This window comes from Dysidea avara, chromosome 2 (genome assembly GCF_963678975.1).
Source record: "Dysidea avara chromosome 2, odDysAvar1.4, whole genome shotgun sequence".
NCBI classification, from domain to species: domain Eukaryota; kingdom Metazoa; phylum Porifera; class Demospongiae; order Dictyoceratida; family Dysideidae; genus Dysidea; species Dysidea avara.
This window is the reverse complement of record NC_089273.1, coordinates 17,308,433-17,327,239: the sequence shown is the minus strand read 5'-3', so window position 1 is coordinate 17,327,239 and position 18,807 is coordinate 17,308,433. Positions and strand designations below refer to the sequence as shown.

The 18,807-nt window shown below is 35.6% G+C and overlaps 2 protein-coding genes across 8 annotated transcripts in view; one reads left to right on the top strand and one right to left on the bottom strand.

The window, feature by feature from the left end:
- LOC136246766 (uncharacterized) overlaps window positions 1–18,807 on the top strand; it is a 306,647-nt gene that overhangs the window by 88,077 nt on the left and 199,763 nt on the right. For 5 of the 7 annotated variants that reach the window (XR_010696824.1, XR_010696823.1, XR_010696819.1 and 2 more), the window contains 2 exons: window positions 3,684–3,812; window positions 3,859–3,894. The gene's annotated coding sequence lies outside the window, so the exon portion shown is untranslated. Of the gene's footprint in view, window positions 1–3,683; window positions 3,813–3,858; window positions 3,895–4,947; window positions 5,016–5,070; window positions 5,306–18,807 lie in introns of those variants that run through there. The other 2 variants (XM_066038333.1, XR_010696818.1) reach the window with 2 other exon arrangements.
- The window catches only part of LOC136246762 (uncharacterized), a 50,657-nt gene continuing 40,702 nt past the window's right edge, over window positions 8,853–18,807 (bottom strand). Inside the window, exon 9 of the mRNA XM_066038329.1 lies at window positions 8,853–9,267. Coding sequence (XP_065894401.1) covers window positions 9,088–9,267 — 180 coding nt within the window. The 3' untranslated portion in view covers window positions 8,853–9,087. The remainder of the gene's footprint in view (window positions 9,268–18,807) is intronic.

Below are 18,807 nucleotides of genomic sequence, written 5' to 3'. Positions count from 1 at the left end.
AGGACACACTAAACCTTATGAAGGTAAGAGCAGGAATTATTGTACAAGTACAGTTACCACGTGCCAGTCCAGTATATTTGTACACACTGTAGTTGTACACTATCACTAAAGTGTTGAGAGCTATGTTATGCATACTTATGGACAACATTCTGTGGGGTAGGCAGACTACCATTCCATTATTCTATAGATGAATAAAAATTGGAAATTTTAAAACGTGAATAGGGATCGCTGAAAAAAGCCACAAAACAAGAAGGGATCACTGGGGTGGTAATGTAAACCACCAATCCCTATTTTGACTCTCTGTCATAAATATTTAGTTACATGCTCCAGTCATTCTGAAATGAGTCAAAATAGGGATTAATGTAAACCACCCCAGCGATCCCTTCTTGTTTGTTGGCTTTTTTCAGCGATCCCTATTCCCATTTTAAAATTTCCAATTTTTTTTCATCTAGTTTGTGTACTTTTATTTAATCCAGTAATGGATTTGTTTTATTGATAATGATAATTATTGTATATACAAGTCTCTTATAGTCATGTTGTCACATTAGCATCCTAATGCAGTGTTCATGAATACACACCAGATGGTATGATACTGAGCTAGCTACACCTGTACCTGTCACAAGACATGGAACTCTGACAAGCATATAAGTAATAGTTAGACACTCGCAATAGGTGTCTTCGAGGATTTAAAAACCATGAGTGTCTAAGTGTTTTAGACAATGGCGTAGAAGTAGTGAGTTAGTATAGAGAGTTCCCATTGTAAACACCTAGGGTATTTCAGCGAGCAAAAGATGTGAGGTCGCGCAAGCCATGAAGCGTGATTAACTGAAGGTTTGTAAAGTCGATAAAAAGTATGTTTGAGGCATTATAGATACGTGTGAATGGCAGCAAATGGGAATAGCCAGTGCCAACATGGCTGTCTTGGTCTACAGAGCGTGCTTTAATATGGCGAAGGCCACAAACTGAATTAATGGCTTGTACCACGATGGTCTATAAATCCACTGAGCTACCCATGATAACAGTGTACCTGAGTGTAATTTCTTTGTAATAATCTGCTCACAATCGCTTGGTGTTTACTGATGTGCGAAATACTAATTGTCCTCAAAAGGCTAATTGCATTACTCTGGGCCACATTGTGGTTGTAAACAACTGTCGGGTGTCTTACCAGTAAGACACCTGATACCAGGTTTCTTCGCAAATAAGAGACCTCCACACATCAAACGAAACGCTGCATACCATTGTCTAATTATAAGTTAAAATAGTCAGTGGTTGTGCATTTCAGCCAAGATCGTATACAATAAGAATCACATGCAGATTTTCCATGGATACATGAACTTAACATTGGTTCACTGGTGCACAGTAGTATAAATGATAATGCTATGTACTATAGTTTGTGCAGCTAGAGTTTGTCATTCATGTGAGTATTGTATCCATTTGGTATATATACCACAGTGAGGTAATCTATGTTGACATGTGTGAATGCATATGGCTTCCCACAAACAATATGGCATCCACAAATAAATGGTTTCACGCACCACATCATTATACATATAGAGTTAGCCTGCAGCTAATCTGCATGCACACACATACGGTCAGATACTGTGTGGCTGTAATGTTTATTATACACCATGAGTATTCAGCAGCATGAAGCCATGTTACTTACACAATGTGGTCAGACCAATTAAGACACTCACAAAATAGTTTTAATTAACAAGACTAACTGACTCCACCCAACTTGAGACTTTGGGTAGAAAGGAAATGGTTTATAGAAACTACATTCATAACAATGAATAATCTCTGGTATAAGTGCTATTACTTAGTTATGTCTCTGTGAGCGAGCACTTGTATGGTTGCTCGTATAGCAAATCACCATCGTGCCCTTACAGGAAGAAGTATACTCACCATGCAGAGACGCTATGTGGGATTTTCAAAGTGTATGAAGCGCTGTTACATCCTTGAGTACTGCTTCAGCCTGCATTAAACACTACAACTGAACAAAGCTCAGTCACAAAACAGAATCCTGTAATTTTATTGTTATACGGCTTATTTAATATACGGAACTGTGCCAATAGACAATGGCGAAGAGAACTTAGAAAAATTTCGACGTGTAGGGTGGTTAGCGATTTGTGGAATATGGGCTTATTAATAGGTCATGGACATACGGAAGGACTCAGTAAGCATGGCTATATAGTTTTTATTTATTTATTTATTATCAATTTTTTTCAAAGAAGGATTCCACAAAAGGCTAGTTAGCCTGTACTAGGTGGTCCCCAACACAGAACATACATACATATACACATACAGAGCATACATACATACACAGAACATACATACATATACACAATCAAAAAAAATTACAAATAAGAAATGATATAGCTATTTACAAAACAAGAAAATGTTTAAGCTTATGCTTAAAACTGCCTGCAGTTGGCTGTGACAAAATTGTTGGAGGTAAGAAGTTCCATAGAAATGGCACAGCCACAAAGAATGAGTGCCTGAATGTGTTGATCGTAGAACACACAAGGTTTAAAGTTAAGGAATGAGATCTAGTAGATAGTGTGTTAAATTGAAAATATTTAGAGAAATCAATGGCTATTCTCTTATGGAAGATGGAATACAGAGTCCAAATAGATATATAGTCACGACGTGCTTTGAGTGAGGGCCATCCCAGTTCATTGACAAAGTTAATTGAAGATTTGGACCATTTATTAGTAGATGAATCCCAAAAACTTTTGATCCAGTGTGCAGCCCTATGTTGTACAGACTCCAGTAAACTAATATCTTGAGCCGCATATGGAGACCATACGGCACAAGCGTACTCTAAATGAGGTCTAACTAGAGCTTTGTAGGCACCAATTTTAGCAGCTTGTGTACAACCAAACATAGCACGACGTATACGATTCAGACACTTGGTAGCTTTACTGACAAGATATTGACAATGATCATTCCACTTAAGTTTCGAGTTAATAATAACACCAAGATACTTCACCTTCTGGGACCACGAGATTGTATTTTAGCTCGAAAAAGTTGATAACTTTTGCTGTACATGAGTGAAACGAAAGAAGAAGAATAATATAAATAATATGAAGATGAACAAAACGGCAAATTTCAGTTTAGTCCCAAATACACATACTGTTTCCTTTTCACTTGATACTTACTAGTGGACCAATACTCATTGCAAATAACCACTAGAGGGTGGTTTTGAGTTGGAGGATGCTTGCTTTCCAAGGTGGTTTTTAGGCGTACGTTCTATTAGAGTTTTTGCAAAAAAAACATGGGCGATCCCTATTATGAACCCACTATCGTGGTTCATGAATATTCTATCATTATTCTCCACCAAGACCAAAATGATCAGAGTATTTTGTCAATAGGTATATCAACAGTACAATAGTACTGCTTAGTAGGGTTTTTCCCTGAAACAAAAGGTGCCTGCCAAAATGTTGACGTTAAAAACTACCTTCCTTGGGAGTCCATTCATTCATCTGGCCTAAATAATCATTGGCTATCAAGTGTGCGTGTGTTTGTGTGTGCGTGCATGGTACATAGTTGAAAATTGCAAGATTTTTTTATATATATAAAAGTGTTGGGTTAACAGCATACCAGTGGAAGTACATGCTTTAAGGCTTGGATAACTAGTGTGTGTTACTCAGCATCCATGGTAACATTGTTTTGTTCTCCTTCAGGCTTTACCCCTGATGAAGAGATGACAGCTGATGGGTTCACAAGGAACACTAGAACTACTTACCCCTCAGTTCACCCATCCCATGGTCAAGAAATATGCCATCTGTCAACTGCACCAAGCTAATAATGAGGTATGTAACATTATTTGTAATTAAGAATTCCATTAATGTATTTCAGGAATTGCTGCTATATCTATGACAACTGGTGTGAACAGTAAGTGTAGCACTTGCCACTGTGTATATCATACCTGTGGTTGACCATTATTACTCTGTGTTTTATGTTGACCATCACTATGTATGACTTTGTGTGTTATGTATACCATCCACCATGTGTATTATATTTGCTATAACTGTAACACAGTGGACATAACACACACACAAGGACATAGTGACAGTTGACATAACACACAGTGTCAGTGGACATAACGCATACAAGGACGTAGTGACATTTCACACACAGTGACGTATAGTCAAACATAACATACAGTGATGGTCTACATAATACACAGTGATAGTCAGCAACAAAAAAAATTTTATCCATCCCAAACCAAGGGTTTTCATAATTCATCTTAATGGTGATTAAACTTCCCCCACCCTCCTCTGGTCACTGTGTGTGTTAGGTTGACTCACTGATCACTGTGTATCACTATGTCTACCATGACTGTGTTACATTGACTATCACCATTATGTATGGTGAATACCACTAATTTTGTGTATTACGATAACTATTACTGAATCATGTTGGCTGTCACTTATGAATGTTGATTGTCATTGTGTGTATTGTGTAAACTGTTACTGTGTTGACCATCACTGTCGGTGACTGTGTTATGCCTACCATGACCATGTTGATTGTCATTGTGTGTATTGTGTAAACTGTTACTGTGTTGACCATCACTGTCTGTGACTGTGTTATGTCTACCATGACCATGTTGATTGTCATTGTGTGTATTGTGTAAACTGTTACTGTGTTGACCATCACTGTCGGTGACTGTGTTATGCCTACCATGACCATGTTGATTGTCATTGTGTGTATTGTGTAAACTGTTACTGTGTTGACCATCACTGTCCGTGACTGTATTATGCCTACCATGACCATGTTGATTGTCATTGTGTGTATTGTGTAAACTGTTACTGTGTTGACCATCACTGTCCGTGACTGTGTTATGTCTACCGTGATCATGTTGAATGTCACTGTCTGTGTTATGTGCGTCTGTGTGTATTATGGTGAATGTCACTGTTATATCAATTATGTGATTGTGTTGTGTAGGTCAACTGCCTCGTGTATGTCTTAATATTGCTATAATGTTAACCGTCACTGTGTGTGTTAGCTATCTGGTAAGTCATTCAGGTATTGTACAGGTTGTATATTGACCTTTGTTTATCTGACTAGAATCCAGCAGCCACTCAAGCTACTATATTAGATATTCACACAGGTCATTCCTTGTACTTATAACTTTAACTTATGTACAATATTTACTGCAGGTTTTTACGTGAGTTAAACAGCTGTATTGAAGATGCTTCACATCAAAAGGGTCTTAATGACTTTATCACACTTACTGTCAAACTTACTTTGATTGTAATTGCAAAAAAGAATAGTGAAATACAATTAAAATATTTTAATACAATATACGGAGTTAAAACCCAACCGCATTCAATCGGAAATTTATCGTCCGTTGGCAAGGAGTGGCTCGTACATCGCCATGGAGTAGCACTGCCAGTAGATCTATTTCCCGTTTGTCAAGCTGTCCCATTAATGTATAGGAGGAACGAACTAAGAGCCACCGCTTGAACATGATAGCCTTCAGCAACTGCAGCTGGTCACTGATGAACGAAGTGGTACTGAAATTTAAAACGATCCGTGCTGTACCTATTATCTAGTTTTTGTGATGCATCATCAAAATTATTCCTAATTCTGTAAAGAAACAGTATTCTCCAGGAACACGTGGATCTCAGATAAGTACATGGATGTGGTAGCTGCTGTAAGTAGTGCTGTTACAATGCAGTAACATTTGTAAGATTAAATGGAATCTACATTATAAAAAATCCCCCATCTTTAATGATTTTCTGTTTTTCATCAGTGTCAGCCTGTATTTTCACTGCCATGCATTATTTAATGTGAATAATGAAATATTGAAAGATTGCTGCACTCATACAGGAGCACATTGTAACTAAGAGAATTGAAAGATTTGTGCACTTAACTCTCTAACCTTGGATCAGTGTTTGCAGAATTTGGACCTGCTGTGGCAAGTACTCAGGATAATGGTTATGACTCGCTAGTCTGCATTCTAATTTGGAATTTTCTGATGAAAACAGAAAATCTTTTAATATACATATAGCTAGCAGCTGCATATGTGACCAGGCCTGCGAAAATAGAGCATGTGGGAACATAAAAACTGCCTACTTTTCAAACTTTGATGTGTCATAACTTGCTATTCCATGGCTTTGTGGCCATGAAATTTTCAGCACTTGTTAAACATTTAGTTAAACATTTAGTTGGCATTACAATACAAGTTACAGAATGAATGACAGTATTCTATCCTAGTACTAAGATATGACATATTATGTGATGGGGTCTAGTTTGTGCCCACATGTCCTATTTTTGCAGTCCCGGTCACACAATATATTCCCTCTTGACTTGCACCTAAAGCAACATGTACAATTCTTTTCAATATAGTTTATATAATTCATAATTCTCATTAGTATAACTACAGACCTACAGTAGTTCTCTGTGCAGGACACTTTGAATTCATCATAATATATATGTAGTGATATATTTCTCCAGGGAATGATCCTCATAGATGTATGTATAGCTGAAAGCAAGAAACAACTAAGTATATGTATTTGATCATGCCAACATACAGGGTGGTGCAGCCTATAACAATACATACAATGTGCTTCTTTCTTGCTCCTATAAAGAACAATGGCTGTAAATGATTTGTATGAGTTAAATCAAACCATTTACTTCGTACATCTACATACTTACCTTTAATCTTTCTGTGATTAAAACTGTGCAGCTATTAGCTAGGCCTGAGTCAAATATATACTCAAAATTTTGCCCAAAGTGCTTTCAGGAATTCACCAAAATTTTCACCTAATATGCTTTTCAGTGTTCCCATTATGCTTGCATTATGCTCCTAGGATAGCAACATTTCTTACAATTACCTTGAAATATTTCAGCCAGTGAATGCTCTATTATAGTATTCCACTACAGGGTGACTGTACATGTTCTATTAGAGAGTATCAATCCAAGGAGTTAGCAGTTTTGCAGTAAACTGATGGCTCTATTAGGGAGCATCAATCTATGGAATTATCCACCTAATATGTTAGCATATCACTCCAGCCTATTATGCTTTTAATATGCTGGCATATTTGACACAGGCCTATCCATAGCATAAAAGTATCACAATTTGTTAATTATCTACAAACACAAGAGCTAATTAAAGAACGCTAATAACACAATGATGGCACATGCAATATTATCATGGATGGAAGTTAGTACCAATAGAATGACTGATGTCTTAATGTGAAAAGGTGTATAATGCTGATATTTTATAGTGATCTCACATGATATAATAATGAATTGAGAGGTAACGAGATATATGTCTATTACGAAGTCAAACAGAATTTCTAAACTTTAATCAGGATTAATGTGGCCTCACTAAAACTATCAACCTTCCCACCAGATCTGCTGACACCCTTGACATTTTCCTAACATTTGATTATTTATTTGGAGAATGGTATATAACACACAGGTTGCTTACAAATGTACATTTCTATATATTTTTGATGGTATTTTACTTCAATACTTCACTGCTTCTTATATATAACTATACATCATCCAAGAATTTACTTAAGTGCATGTAATGAGGAGACTAATCAATTAACAGTTTCACCACTCCTTTGTCAACTATAATATCAAGCCAACCGAAAAATTGTAAACCTATAGCTAAATGTCAGGATCCTTGCAACTTTGTTGCAGTGATAATCAAGTTTAGCCTGACAATGGAATTGGGGATGGCAATTCCCCTTTCAAGTATAATGTAGCGGTAATTATAACAATGCAGTACTATCTAACCTAAAGCTCTGAAGCACAGAAGACACTATGATATGAAATTATGCTTGGCATAATTATTTCAACTGAATTAGAAATAAGACACACCGCCTAAAAATGTATTCACAGCCTGCTATGAAATACATGCCACAGAAAGTTACATAGCTTATAATATTAAATGTGACCGGATCTTGGAAAACCTACCTTTTGGGCACAAGCTAACTTTTTGGGAAAACTCAAATGAAAATTTCAACAATAATTTTTAAATTAATTTTTTTGCACATTTGGATAAAGCAACTATTAAACCTTCTTGCTGTGAAGTTTCACACCCATAGCTTCTTTTTCCTAGGAGATATGGATGATTATATCAGACCATGTAGTAATTTCACATGCGTGGGACAACAAGTAACTTACAAATTGGGTGATTTGTTCAGGTGCTGGAATGGCTAAAACTTAGTCTTAGACAATAATACAAGGCATTTAATTGCAGATAAGTACCAAGAATACTTCATTAAACTATCAGAAATGTCTTTTAAAGTATTTTAGATGGTAAAAATGGAATTATAAGTAAACAAAGTGATTTGTCACCATTTGTCACCCTTAATCACCCACAGAACTCAATACATTACCATAAAAGTTAGTTTGTAATGTACAGGACAGAAAATCAGCCATATCTCAGAAATGCTTAAAGATATTACGCTGAAATTTTAACACAAGATAGATGTGTACCCAGTATCTCATTTAAGCTATAAAACAGAAAATTGACCAATGTGCCAAAAAGGTAGGTTTTCCAAGATCAGGTCACAAATTATAGATTTGATATGGTAGTTATTTGTATACAATAAGTAGGTGATTTTGTTAGGCAGTGATTGTCTTCTTGATGGGTATAGTTTTGTGCACATATTTAATTTTTTAATATTAATTTAATGGAGCTATGAATGGAAGGCAGTCACCCTGTGAAGGAATTTTTGTGTTGGTTGTTCGTGGACCCAGTTCACACATGCAGAAACAGTTACTTCATCCTTTTGTTTCAACTAGCACATTGTTGTTTCTGCTACAGTGTATTGTTTTTTGCTGTTGTAAAACTTAAGCTATATTAATGCAGTTATCAAAATGATGGACATACGTATCTAACACCATGACAGTTGAAATGTTTGGTCATTTTCATTCATGGGATATTATCAGAAATATTCTTGTTAACAAGACTTTCAATATTAATTCTGCATTCCCACTAAAAATGTTCTAAAATACTACTTTTTCAGGCAAACAACATAGTCAAAAACCTACTCTAAGTTTTATGTCTAGCTAAATAATGTATCTATAAACAGCAGCAGCAGTTACAGTTACTAAATAGTATTATTGTCCAAAATCCTTTAGTAGGTTAGCCTTAACCACACCAGCTAAATTGGGATTACTAGATTCTTCCAGAGCATCCAAAACTTTCTGCCACGTTCTCTCTCCACATTCTAAAAACTTCCGAAATAGTGCTAACTTGCAACTGTCAATTCCATCTCTCCCATTTTCAATCTTGATTTTCTAAAAGGCACATAAAAGATTGTTAAAATACAATAAAATGTACAGTCACTCAATAGAAACATTACACTGGTAAAATCAACAATTCGTATTGGAGTAACATGAATTTCCAAATTTGGATGGAAATCTAAAATGATACCAATAATGTATAGGTTGGAATGACTAGATAAAATAACAGTTAGTTTAAAGTTAAAATTTTAATGTATTTATGCAAAAGCAGTCAAACAGTAAACAAGTACAAGTAGCACATCGATAAAAAGTGCTGAAACAAGCTGGAGTAGTGCATGATATCAGTAAATCAATAAGAAGTGTTATACAATATCATGCACTACTCCGACTTGTTTCAGTACTTTCTATCCATGTGCTATGGTCACTATGCTAGTTGAAAATTGCAGTGTACTTGTTTGTTAGCTTGAACCCACACATACCCCACCAAAAGAAAGAAATGACGCCACATGTCCCAGGTATCAGTTATTGTCTGAAAATGTGAAGTATCCATTATGCTTCGTTGTCAACCCGTACACAGCATAACGAATTTAGAGTTCAGAAAGTCCTCTGCAATCACAGTAGCCACTATGAAAAATACAAACTATTTCTGTTACGAAGCAAAGCCATCATGCCTGTCATGTGCTACCTCTAAATTGATACCTTTTGCTGTCAGCAAAGAGATGAATGGGACACAAAGGGGGACACAAAGGAGGACCATAAAGAATGCATTGTACATACTGTGGTATACCTAAAGGCATGTGTCTGGCTGAAGCGATGTCAAACAGTGACAAAATCAAGCCCATAGCCTTAGCCGTTACTGAGTTTTACTCTTGTCTGAACTCTGAAGGCATCAGTCAGTCAGTATCTCAGTTAGTCAGTTAGTCACTAGATATATTCCATTTAATAATTTGTTTAAACTTCACAGTAATTTGTTGAAAGTGTTTTGGGTTGATCTGAAAGCTTAGTTTTACGTAATCAATACAAAATTTTGGGTGGTGTTTTTTCATGGGCCATTTGGTCCCTACCATACAGTACTATTGTACTGTGTACTGTTGATTATGCTGCCATTAAATACCTTGTACAGTGAAAAGTTATAATATTAAAGGTGACGACTAATAATGGCTGCAATGATGCTAAGCAATTTTAATAATGCTGTTTTTACATTAGATATAGCTATTATTTCTGTTGCTTTTATGTATCCTAAAGTTGGCCATAAGCTGGTAGGTTTTTTCACATTAATATTCTTATGTAATGATAATTATGAAAGACAGAAGTTGCATATACTATACGTGACCTGCTAATAGTTAGGTGGCTTAGCAAAAAAATGTGGACACAACTGACAAAAGCACCAATGTTTTTCTGTGAATTCCTTACCACATTAAATTAAAAATTTTGATAGGATCCACCTCAGGCATGCCTGTTGGGAAGCCATTCAAGGCTCGGAAATACGTCTTTTTGCACTTTTGGTGTTTTAAATAGTAATTTGAAACTTTAGAATAATCTAGAGTATTTTAAGTGACATTAAATTCTAACTTATGTCATTAAATTATAAATTATGTCATTAAATTTAAATATTTATCAACACATGTCTATGTTTTTGTGTTTTATTTGCAATTACTCTATTAGAGCAGTCGGACAGTACTGTTGCCTCCTGTAATACAAAGATAAGTACATCTCCACTCTGCTTTTTACATGCACTTAAACCATAACCACTTAAAGCATGCAATAATCCACCAGACCACCACCACAAGTATCCCTAGGCTGTGTAGTGCCCCACAGAGTAATTCATATGCACTCTCCTCAAGCATGTACATATGTACGTATTTTGACAGATAGAATATTTAGAGTAGCTTGCTCTGAAGTGTACAATTTCCAGCCTAAGGGCCCAGATCTAGGAGTGTTTACTCCCTCAGAAATTTAACCATGTACTTGCTATAGGAAAAGCTAGTAGAGTACATGTTTGCTTATGATTCATATCATAACAGAAAGATAAAAATAGCAAGGAAAAGAACTAAGCTCTTCTGAAAACTAATCAGTGCAAACTTATATTTGCAGGACTGATTTGTTGAATGTGGGAATTTGTAAGAATAATACTGCTAGAACAGTCAACATCTAAAAAGTTCTGCTACACAGTGATAAAATTACCACGAGACCACTGTGCTAGATGCAATTGAACTGTTCTTTGCATGTGATTTCAGCACAGCTATCCCAATTGTGCCAAACATATTGTAGTAGAAATTCTACACTTTTGATTACCTGATCAATGAAATATTGCAATTCTGTGTTCTTTAAAACCTAACCTAGTATGCCACAACTATCTATGTGTAATCTTTGGCTACTAAGTTTCACGGTAATGGTGAATGTAAACATGCAATACTAAAAGTTATTTTTCACTGCTAGAATTAGATTGCAATACTCCATCAGATTGCATCATATGTCTGAAGCATCTTTACAACTATAGCATTTGATATATATGTACTGTGGAGATACCGTACCTGTCCAGTCAGGTTCTGGAAGCAAGGCAATTATATTTACGTATATGTAGTTAGTCATTTATACTCTACTATTGCTTAATAAAAGCTGTCTGGAAATTTATAAAAAAAATCCATGGTGACTGCATCCCATGGTTATATACTGTACTTAAACCACACTTTGCTCTCACAAACCCTGGTGAAATCCTATACATTACATCCACTACTACAAATACACATTAATTCAGCTTGAGACTTGAGTAAAGGAATTTTAACTTACATGGTATACAACTGTACATGGCATACAGCTGGGATTAATGGTATGAAGAACCTTACTGTTGTGGTAATGCATGTGATTTCAGCATAAACACTTTTGTTATGCATGCAGCAATAAAACATGTTTTCATACTAAACAACAAGAGCTGGTATAGTATAAGCTGGTAAGTTATCAAGCTATAGCTACTTCACAATGAATTCTGTAAGATGCATCCTGTGACATCTGAATGACTACAGCATATGTAAGAGATATTTCATTTATATATCACAAACTAATTACTGCAAATATTGCAATGTATATTCATTTCCATAGCGAGCGACTATAGAGAAATTCCTCTATAGCTACAGTTTGTGTATCATAAAAGCTGTAAGCTATAATATGAATGAAAAATTACTTGTCTGCATTGAATAAAGCTTGTGAGAGTAATATTACTGTTTATTGGGTCTTGGTTTAATGTTCAACCCTGCATAATGTTCTCTTGCATGGAATAGAGTAAAATAACACTTATATGGCTTACCGATTTAAAAAAATTCTTTAGTTACATAACTATAAATGCTTTTATGGAAAGGCCTTCTTTAGAATAAGATGGATCCTATCAAAAATTGAAGTTAAGGTTGTACTACATATGTGGAGAAAGTTTGGTGCTTTTGTCACTTGTGTCCACATTAGTGTTAAATTTGGCTTTAAGCAACCTAACTATAAGCAAAAAACAGCATGACTAGTTTGTATAATTCTCTTCAACTCATTTTTGAGATAATCATATCATATTGAAATAGATTGGGTTAAAAATGCATGCTACAAAACTAACATTTAATTGCTTCAGTGTTTTTTTTGGCAAATTTGGAAACAAAACTGACATATTTTTACATACATTATTAGCTAGCATGAAAGTTGGTATCTAGGATGGTGAAATTTCAATCACTTAGTCTATTTTGTGTTTTTCCACCTATTATGCTCTATATTTTGTTTAAGCATTAAACCTCGCTAATTGACCATTTCTAAGTGCAAAGTCACTATTTCACTTTACAGTGACTGTTCTATTAGAGCATCTTGATCTGCACTTGTGCTTACCATAATTATACAATAGTAGCTATATATTGCTTAACATATGTGACTGTAGGCCTGCTATAATAGGGCATGTAGGCACACACAATTTGACTACCTTTTTCAAATGTTCCAGTGCTATATGATGCTTTAGTCAGTTGAGCTATGGCCACGCAATTTTCAGCACTTATTAAACTTTTAGTTGACTGTATAATGCAAGTTACAGAATGTAGATCTTCCATCCCAGTAACTGAGATATAACCCATAATGTGATGGGATGTAGTTTGGGCCCACATGCACTATTCTCACAGGAACAGAGCATATGTGACTGTTGTATCTTGATTGCCACTTGATTTTCCCATAACAATTAGCTATTGATATTGATATTTTTCGTGTGTGACTGTTCTATTAGAGTATCTTGATCTTTTGTGCAATGTCTCTGTCCACTTCACAAAAATTGCACCTATTATGCCAACATCTTTCTCATTGCTTTACCCACCCATTATGTTTGTTAGCAAAATAACCTTTTGTGACCTTTTGCATTAATTAATTATTGACATTTAGAAGGGCACACTACTTAGAATAGTTGAATCAAGTCTGTATCTTGTTCTGATCAAAAGTCATGGCCAAGTTTTATTATTCTGTATGACCAATTTTCAGACTTAAGATGTGGTATTCATCATATCAAGACAAATATTTTCTACCAATTGTAGCAGCCATATAACTACTTTTAATGTTTAATGTCAATAGTATACTAAAAGGGGAATTAGTAAAATGCGGAATATGGAATAACGAAATAAGCAAAACTTATCTTTTGCAGATTGTACAAATAGTTATATGCTCTATAGTAATTATACTTTATTTACCTTGTAACAGCTCTGCATGACACACCATGGCGATGGATAGAACAGCAGCTGGCAAGCATTAAATGGGACAGGCACACAACCATACACCCTAGAACGATCTACCTTCGCTAAACTTACTTGAAGAGTTTTGAAATCCATTTAAAGACACACAACCACTGGACTTTACTACTGAACCCTAGTGTGACTCTAATAAATTCGGTCGTATGCACATGAAGGGCAGCTAGTTTAACCTAAGAATATAACTAGGTCTTGGCGTTTTGTAGCTATATCAACTAAGGAGTATAGATAAGTAAGTTTAGCGAAGGTAGATCGTTCTAGAGTGATTGGTTGTGTGCTCATCCCATTTAATGCTCACCCAGCTGCGGTTTATCCATCGCCGTGGCGTGCCATGCAGATCTGTTGCAAGGTGTAAATAAAGTATGATTGCTATAGAGCATATAACTATTTGTACAATCTGCAAAAGATAAGTTTTGCTTATTTCGTTATTCCGCAATTCCGTTATTCCGTATTCCACGTTTTACTAATTCCCTACTAAAAGTGTATAATGGAAGCCAGGGGTATAGCCAGACTTGTGGATGCCAGGGCCTAGCTGTACAGCAAGACCATAGAAAGATAAATTACCTGGCTTCCCTCCACCAACTGTATCTCCTTATTTATAACTACATAGCTTGCTACACTGCTTCTCTGTTCTCTGAATACTGTGACTGCTTTATTAGAGTATCTTGATCTTGACTACTCTATTAGAGTATCTCAATCTTAGTGTATACAATTATTAATGCCCTGGCCTGGATTCTGGCTATGCCTGTGATGGAAGCTATACTAATAAATAATTAGTCTTGTGACCCAAATAATAATTCAAGTTAGAGTGAACAGTAAAAAGAAAATGTTCTTCAGTAGATGAGCCCGAGCATGAGATACGCACCATAATATATTGCAAAAGCTACCAAAATATATTTGCTTCTTTTTTGTCTGAAGTTAAATCACGCTCTGTGAAGCTGCAACATTGTACCTAAACTACCATGTGCGAAAGTGTGCATATGGTCTTCAAGATGAATATCTTTTAGCTACAGTATAAGTTGAGTACTGGAGACATGATTATATTGGAAGCTAAACATAATCCAAATTGTTTGGTATCACTATACAGGGCAGCTGGCATTAGAAACTATAGAAAATTGTGATAAAAGTAACAAATTTTTTCATGGAATCACCTTGGCAGAGTTGGTGACACATATTGATGAAACAAGAAAGAGCGCTGGTATGACTAAAGCCTTATGTAGATCTTGTAAAATTTTCTAATTTGGTGTACAACATAATGTTCTTGTTATCTCTCAAAAATTGCATTTTAGCACAATCTCTAAAGCTTGAAACCAACAAGGAAACCCCTTTCTTTGAATAATGATCAGATCTAGCTTTGTGTAAAGTGTGTGAGTTGGACTTAGATAATGATGCCTAAGATTGACAAAAAAGCTCCCACAGCTTCTTGACTGGTACTAGTGGATATGATTCACAATGGCTCCAACATCAAGTCTAGGAGTATATCACAAGTCAACTTAATATATATGTAGCAAGTTGTTGTAATAATACTATCATTGCTGACAAGCAGAGAGTACAAGTATGTATCAAAGCAGAGCACATACACTACTGGAATTACATTTTTACTGTAATGAAGTGGGACATGAAATTTAAAATTTTCACAAAGCTAATGAAAATTGGTGTCATTAATTACATTGTGATGAAATGAACCTGAATTATTTTTCATTGTTGTGAATCAGTCATGAAATTGGTACTTAAAATTCTATGAAGCACTTGTGAAAAAATTTCATCGGGTTTTCAGTAGTGATTAAAACATGTGGATTTTTTCATTGGGCTTTCATACCAATTTCATGAACTACTGAACAAAACTGATTCAGGATCATTTTATTTAATAACATACATTTTCATTTGATTTTCAGTACCCAGGTTGTGAAAACTTACATTTCACAACCCACTTTATCACATTTTCACAACAAAATATTCCAGTAGTGGTAAAACTCCTTTTTCAATTTATGTGGAGTTGTTGATGGATGCAAGAGAACATGGAAGTATGACCTGATACAGTCAGTATTGGAAATACATAGAACTGTCCATTTCATAATGGCAATATAATATTAAATAGCTGTGTGTGTAAGCAAAACCATTCAGAAAATGTGGTGTGCCCTATGAATGTAAGAGAAGGATTGTTCATCACAGCAGCAACTGTCAACAATCGTTACAAAATCAATACAACCAAAGATACTTTCATGGTACAGGAGTGTATCACTTTTCCACATGCTAACTTAGAAGTGAAACTTGTGTCCACAAAACAGCATTGATTAGTCCTCCAGATAAAAACGACACTGTTGGAACTCCCAATCAATGTAGCAAAATATCTTGGGCTGCTTATAATGTAAGTCAGCTTGGGATACACAGATGGCATACGAAAAGTAACTGTGAACTATCCCTCCTAAAAATGCTTACTAGATGAAGTTCTACCAACTCACATGCTAGTACATAAAGCTCATGAGTCACCAACATTTGTGCACAAATCTTCCTAACTAAATACATAACATACAAATTTTTATAACTACTATACCAACAGATTTGTCACTTCATGGAAAATATATATGGATATCTTTTTGTTTCATTTCTGCATCTTTTTGTACAATGGATGAAAACATCAAGGTGAAGTAGTGTACTTTTTCCATATTGTACACCTGGCTGCACACTTCAGAGCTGCAGGTGTACTGTATTTGTATCAGCTGTACTGTATTTGCTAAACCCTGTGCTGTATGTATAGTTGTATTATGCACCCAAGTGATTTGCCTGATATGTACACCCAAGCTCGAGGGCCGTTAGGCCCAAGAGCGTGAGTGTACATATCAGGCAAATTATGAGGGCACGTGATACAACTGATATGTACCATATAGGCTAATAGCCTACTGTGGTGGGCGACTAACCACCTAAGCCAATACAAGACAACCCACTGAATTTATTATATAGACAGTCTTGTAAAATTCGATTATGGGTCATCAACAAGTAATGTTGCAGTTACATTTGTTAACAAAAATGGGCAAATCCTATGAATATCACGGAAACACTCAATTTTGTGATTTAACAAGTGTTTCAAAGTTGCTGCATCTGTTTACAACGTTTTCTAAACATCCAGAGGGGCAAGCTTCGATGTAGAGTGGTTACCTCATGATATGCGAAAAGTGGGCATGGTACGTAATCAAACATGCGGACACACGATTGTAAATTAACCATGACACTAGTTCACACCTTGAACTTCTGTTTGTCAACTCATAGGGCGGTAAGGGTGTCGAATTGCCTCCGTCTGAATACTATAGAATGCAAAATTGGGTTCATGGTTTTCATCACGTGAGTAATAATAAACTCCCACAATTGAATACTGCCAGTATTCTTATAAAAACAAACAACGTTACCTAACCAGATATCAAGGCCATGGTACATTGTAAATGTACCATGGCAAGCCAGGGTTTATGAGATATGTACCCTGAAATTCTCCTTTGAAGTTAGGTGGTTTCATGGTACATTTTGCCTTTAATCCAATACAGCACAGTTCAAACAGATAATCCATATGCATTATAGCATTCCTTTTACCATATTACTGCAAATTTTATGAAGCCATTCAACAATTATAAATGTATGAATTAACCTGATAGTAGAGTGGCATAGTACGATATTGTGCAATTTTTGATACAATTATGAAACTTTCCATATAAGTTGTACTCCTTGTGACATAATTTTTTGGATATAGAGCCATCGCATATTTGCCTTTGGTGACTTTTACAGCCATTTTTGTATTGAAAATTCATTGTTTTTGTCTTTATCTCCCTGAGGCATCATTTTGCACAGTTTCAAATTAAATGTGTTGGTAAAATGAACTACTCATTTTACATTTGAAGTAAATAGGTGATTGCATTCCAAGTGTTGATTAATGCTAGCTGGGTGACCTTCTCCAGAAAAGTCCCTGGCTAAGACTCTCTTTCATAGTAGAGCGGCATAGCACAAAAAAAATGGGCATTTCGTGCACTTTGTGATACAAGATGATTCCTATCCATGGTTTAAAAACAGGTGGAACATGACAAGTTCAATATTCATCACTCATGGCATTGTTTGAAGTACCACATTTATTTATGTTGCACCCAAAGCTTTGAGAAAGGCAAAAGCAATTATTAACTTTTGCATTGACAATTTTGATCACTTCTTGAACTTTAAGGGCTACGTATCACAAATTGTTTATATGTGAAGCTCATGTCATCAAGAAACATTAATTTGTGCCACTAAATGGAGTTTTTTGTCCTTATACGCAATTGTGAGCCAGGTGAGCCAGCATAGAAAGGCCTCTGGGCTGTCTAACATTGTAACAAAGGCGATACATTATAGTAGGATGTGTGGTTATCCTGTTTGAGATAAAGTGCTTTGTTTTATACAATAAAAACATTGCTGTCTGATAGTGATACGCACATGAACACAAGTTGTGGTGTAGTGCCAATTACTCCCCAGCTGCTTGTTTATTCCTTTTACAGCCATATAATAAAATTTGTGGATGGTTTTTAATACACAAGATTTTATTGTGCACAAAATAATCACATGCTAATGCAATCCAATGGCGGATCCAGCATTGAGCATTCAGGGCAAATTCCCCCCTTCTATATACCATTTCCTTTTAGAAGAAGAGCTATATCACTTTGATATGACAGTAAAGCCAAAATCAGTTTATTGCTCAAATATTACTGACATATTAAATACTTTTAGTTTGAAAGGCAGACATATCTCCTCCATTTACTGCAAAGCCAAACTCGTCCAGCACCTTTGTTGTAGAAAGTGTCTCTAAAAATAATTTGGCTGGTGCTTA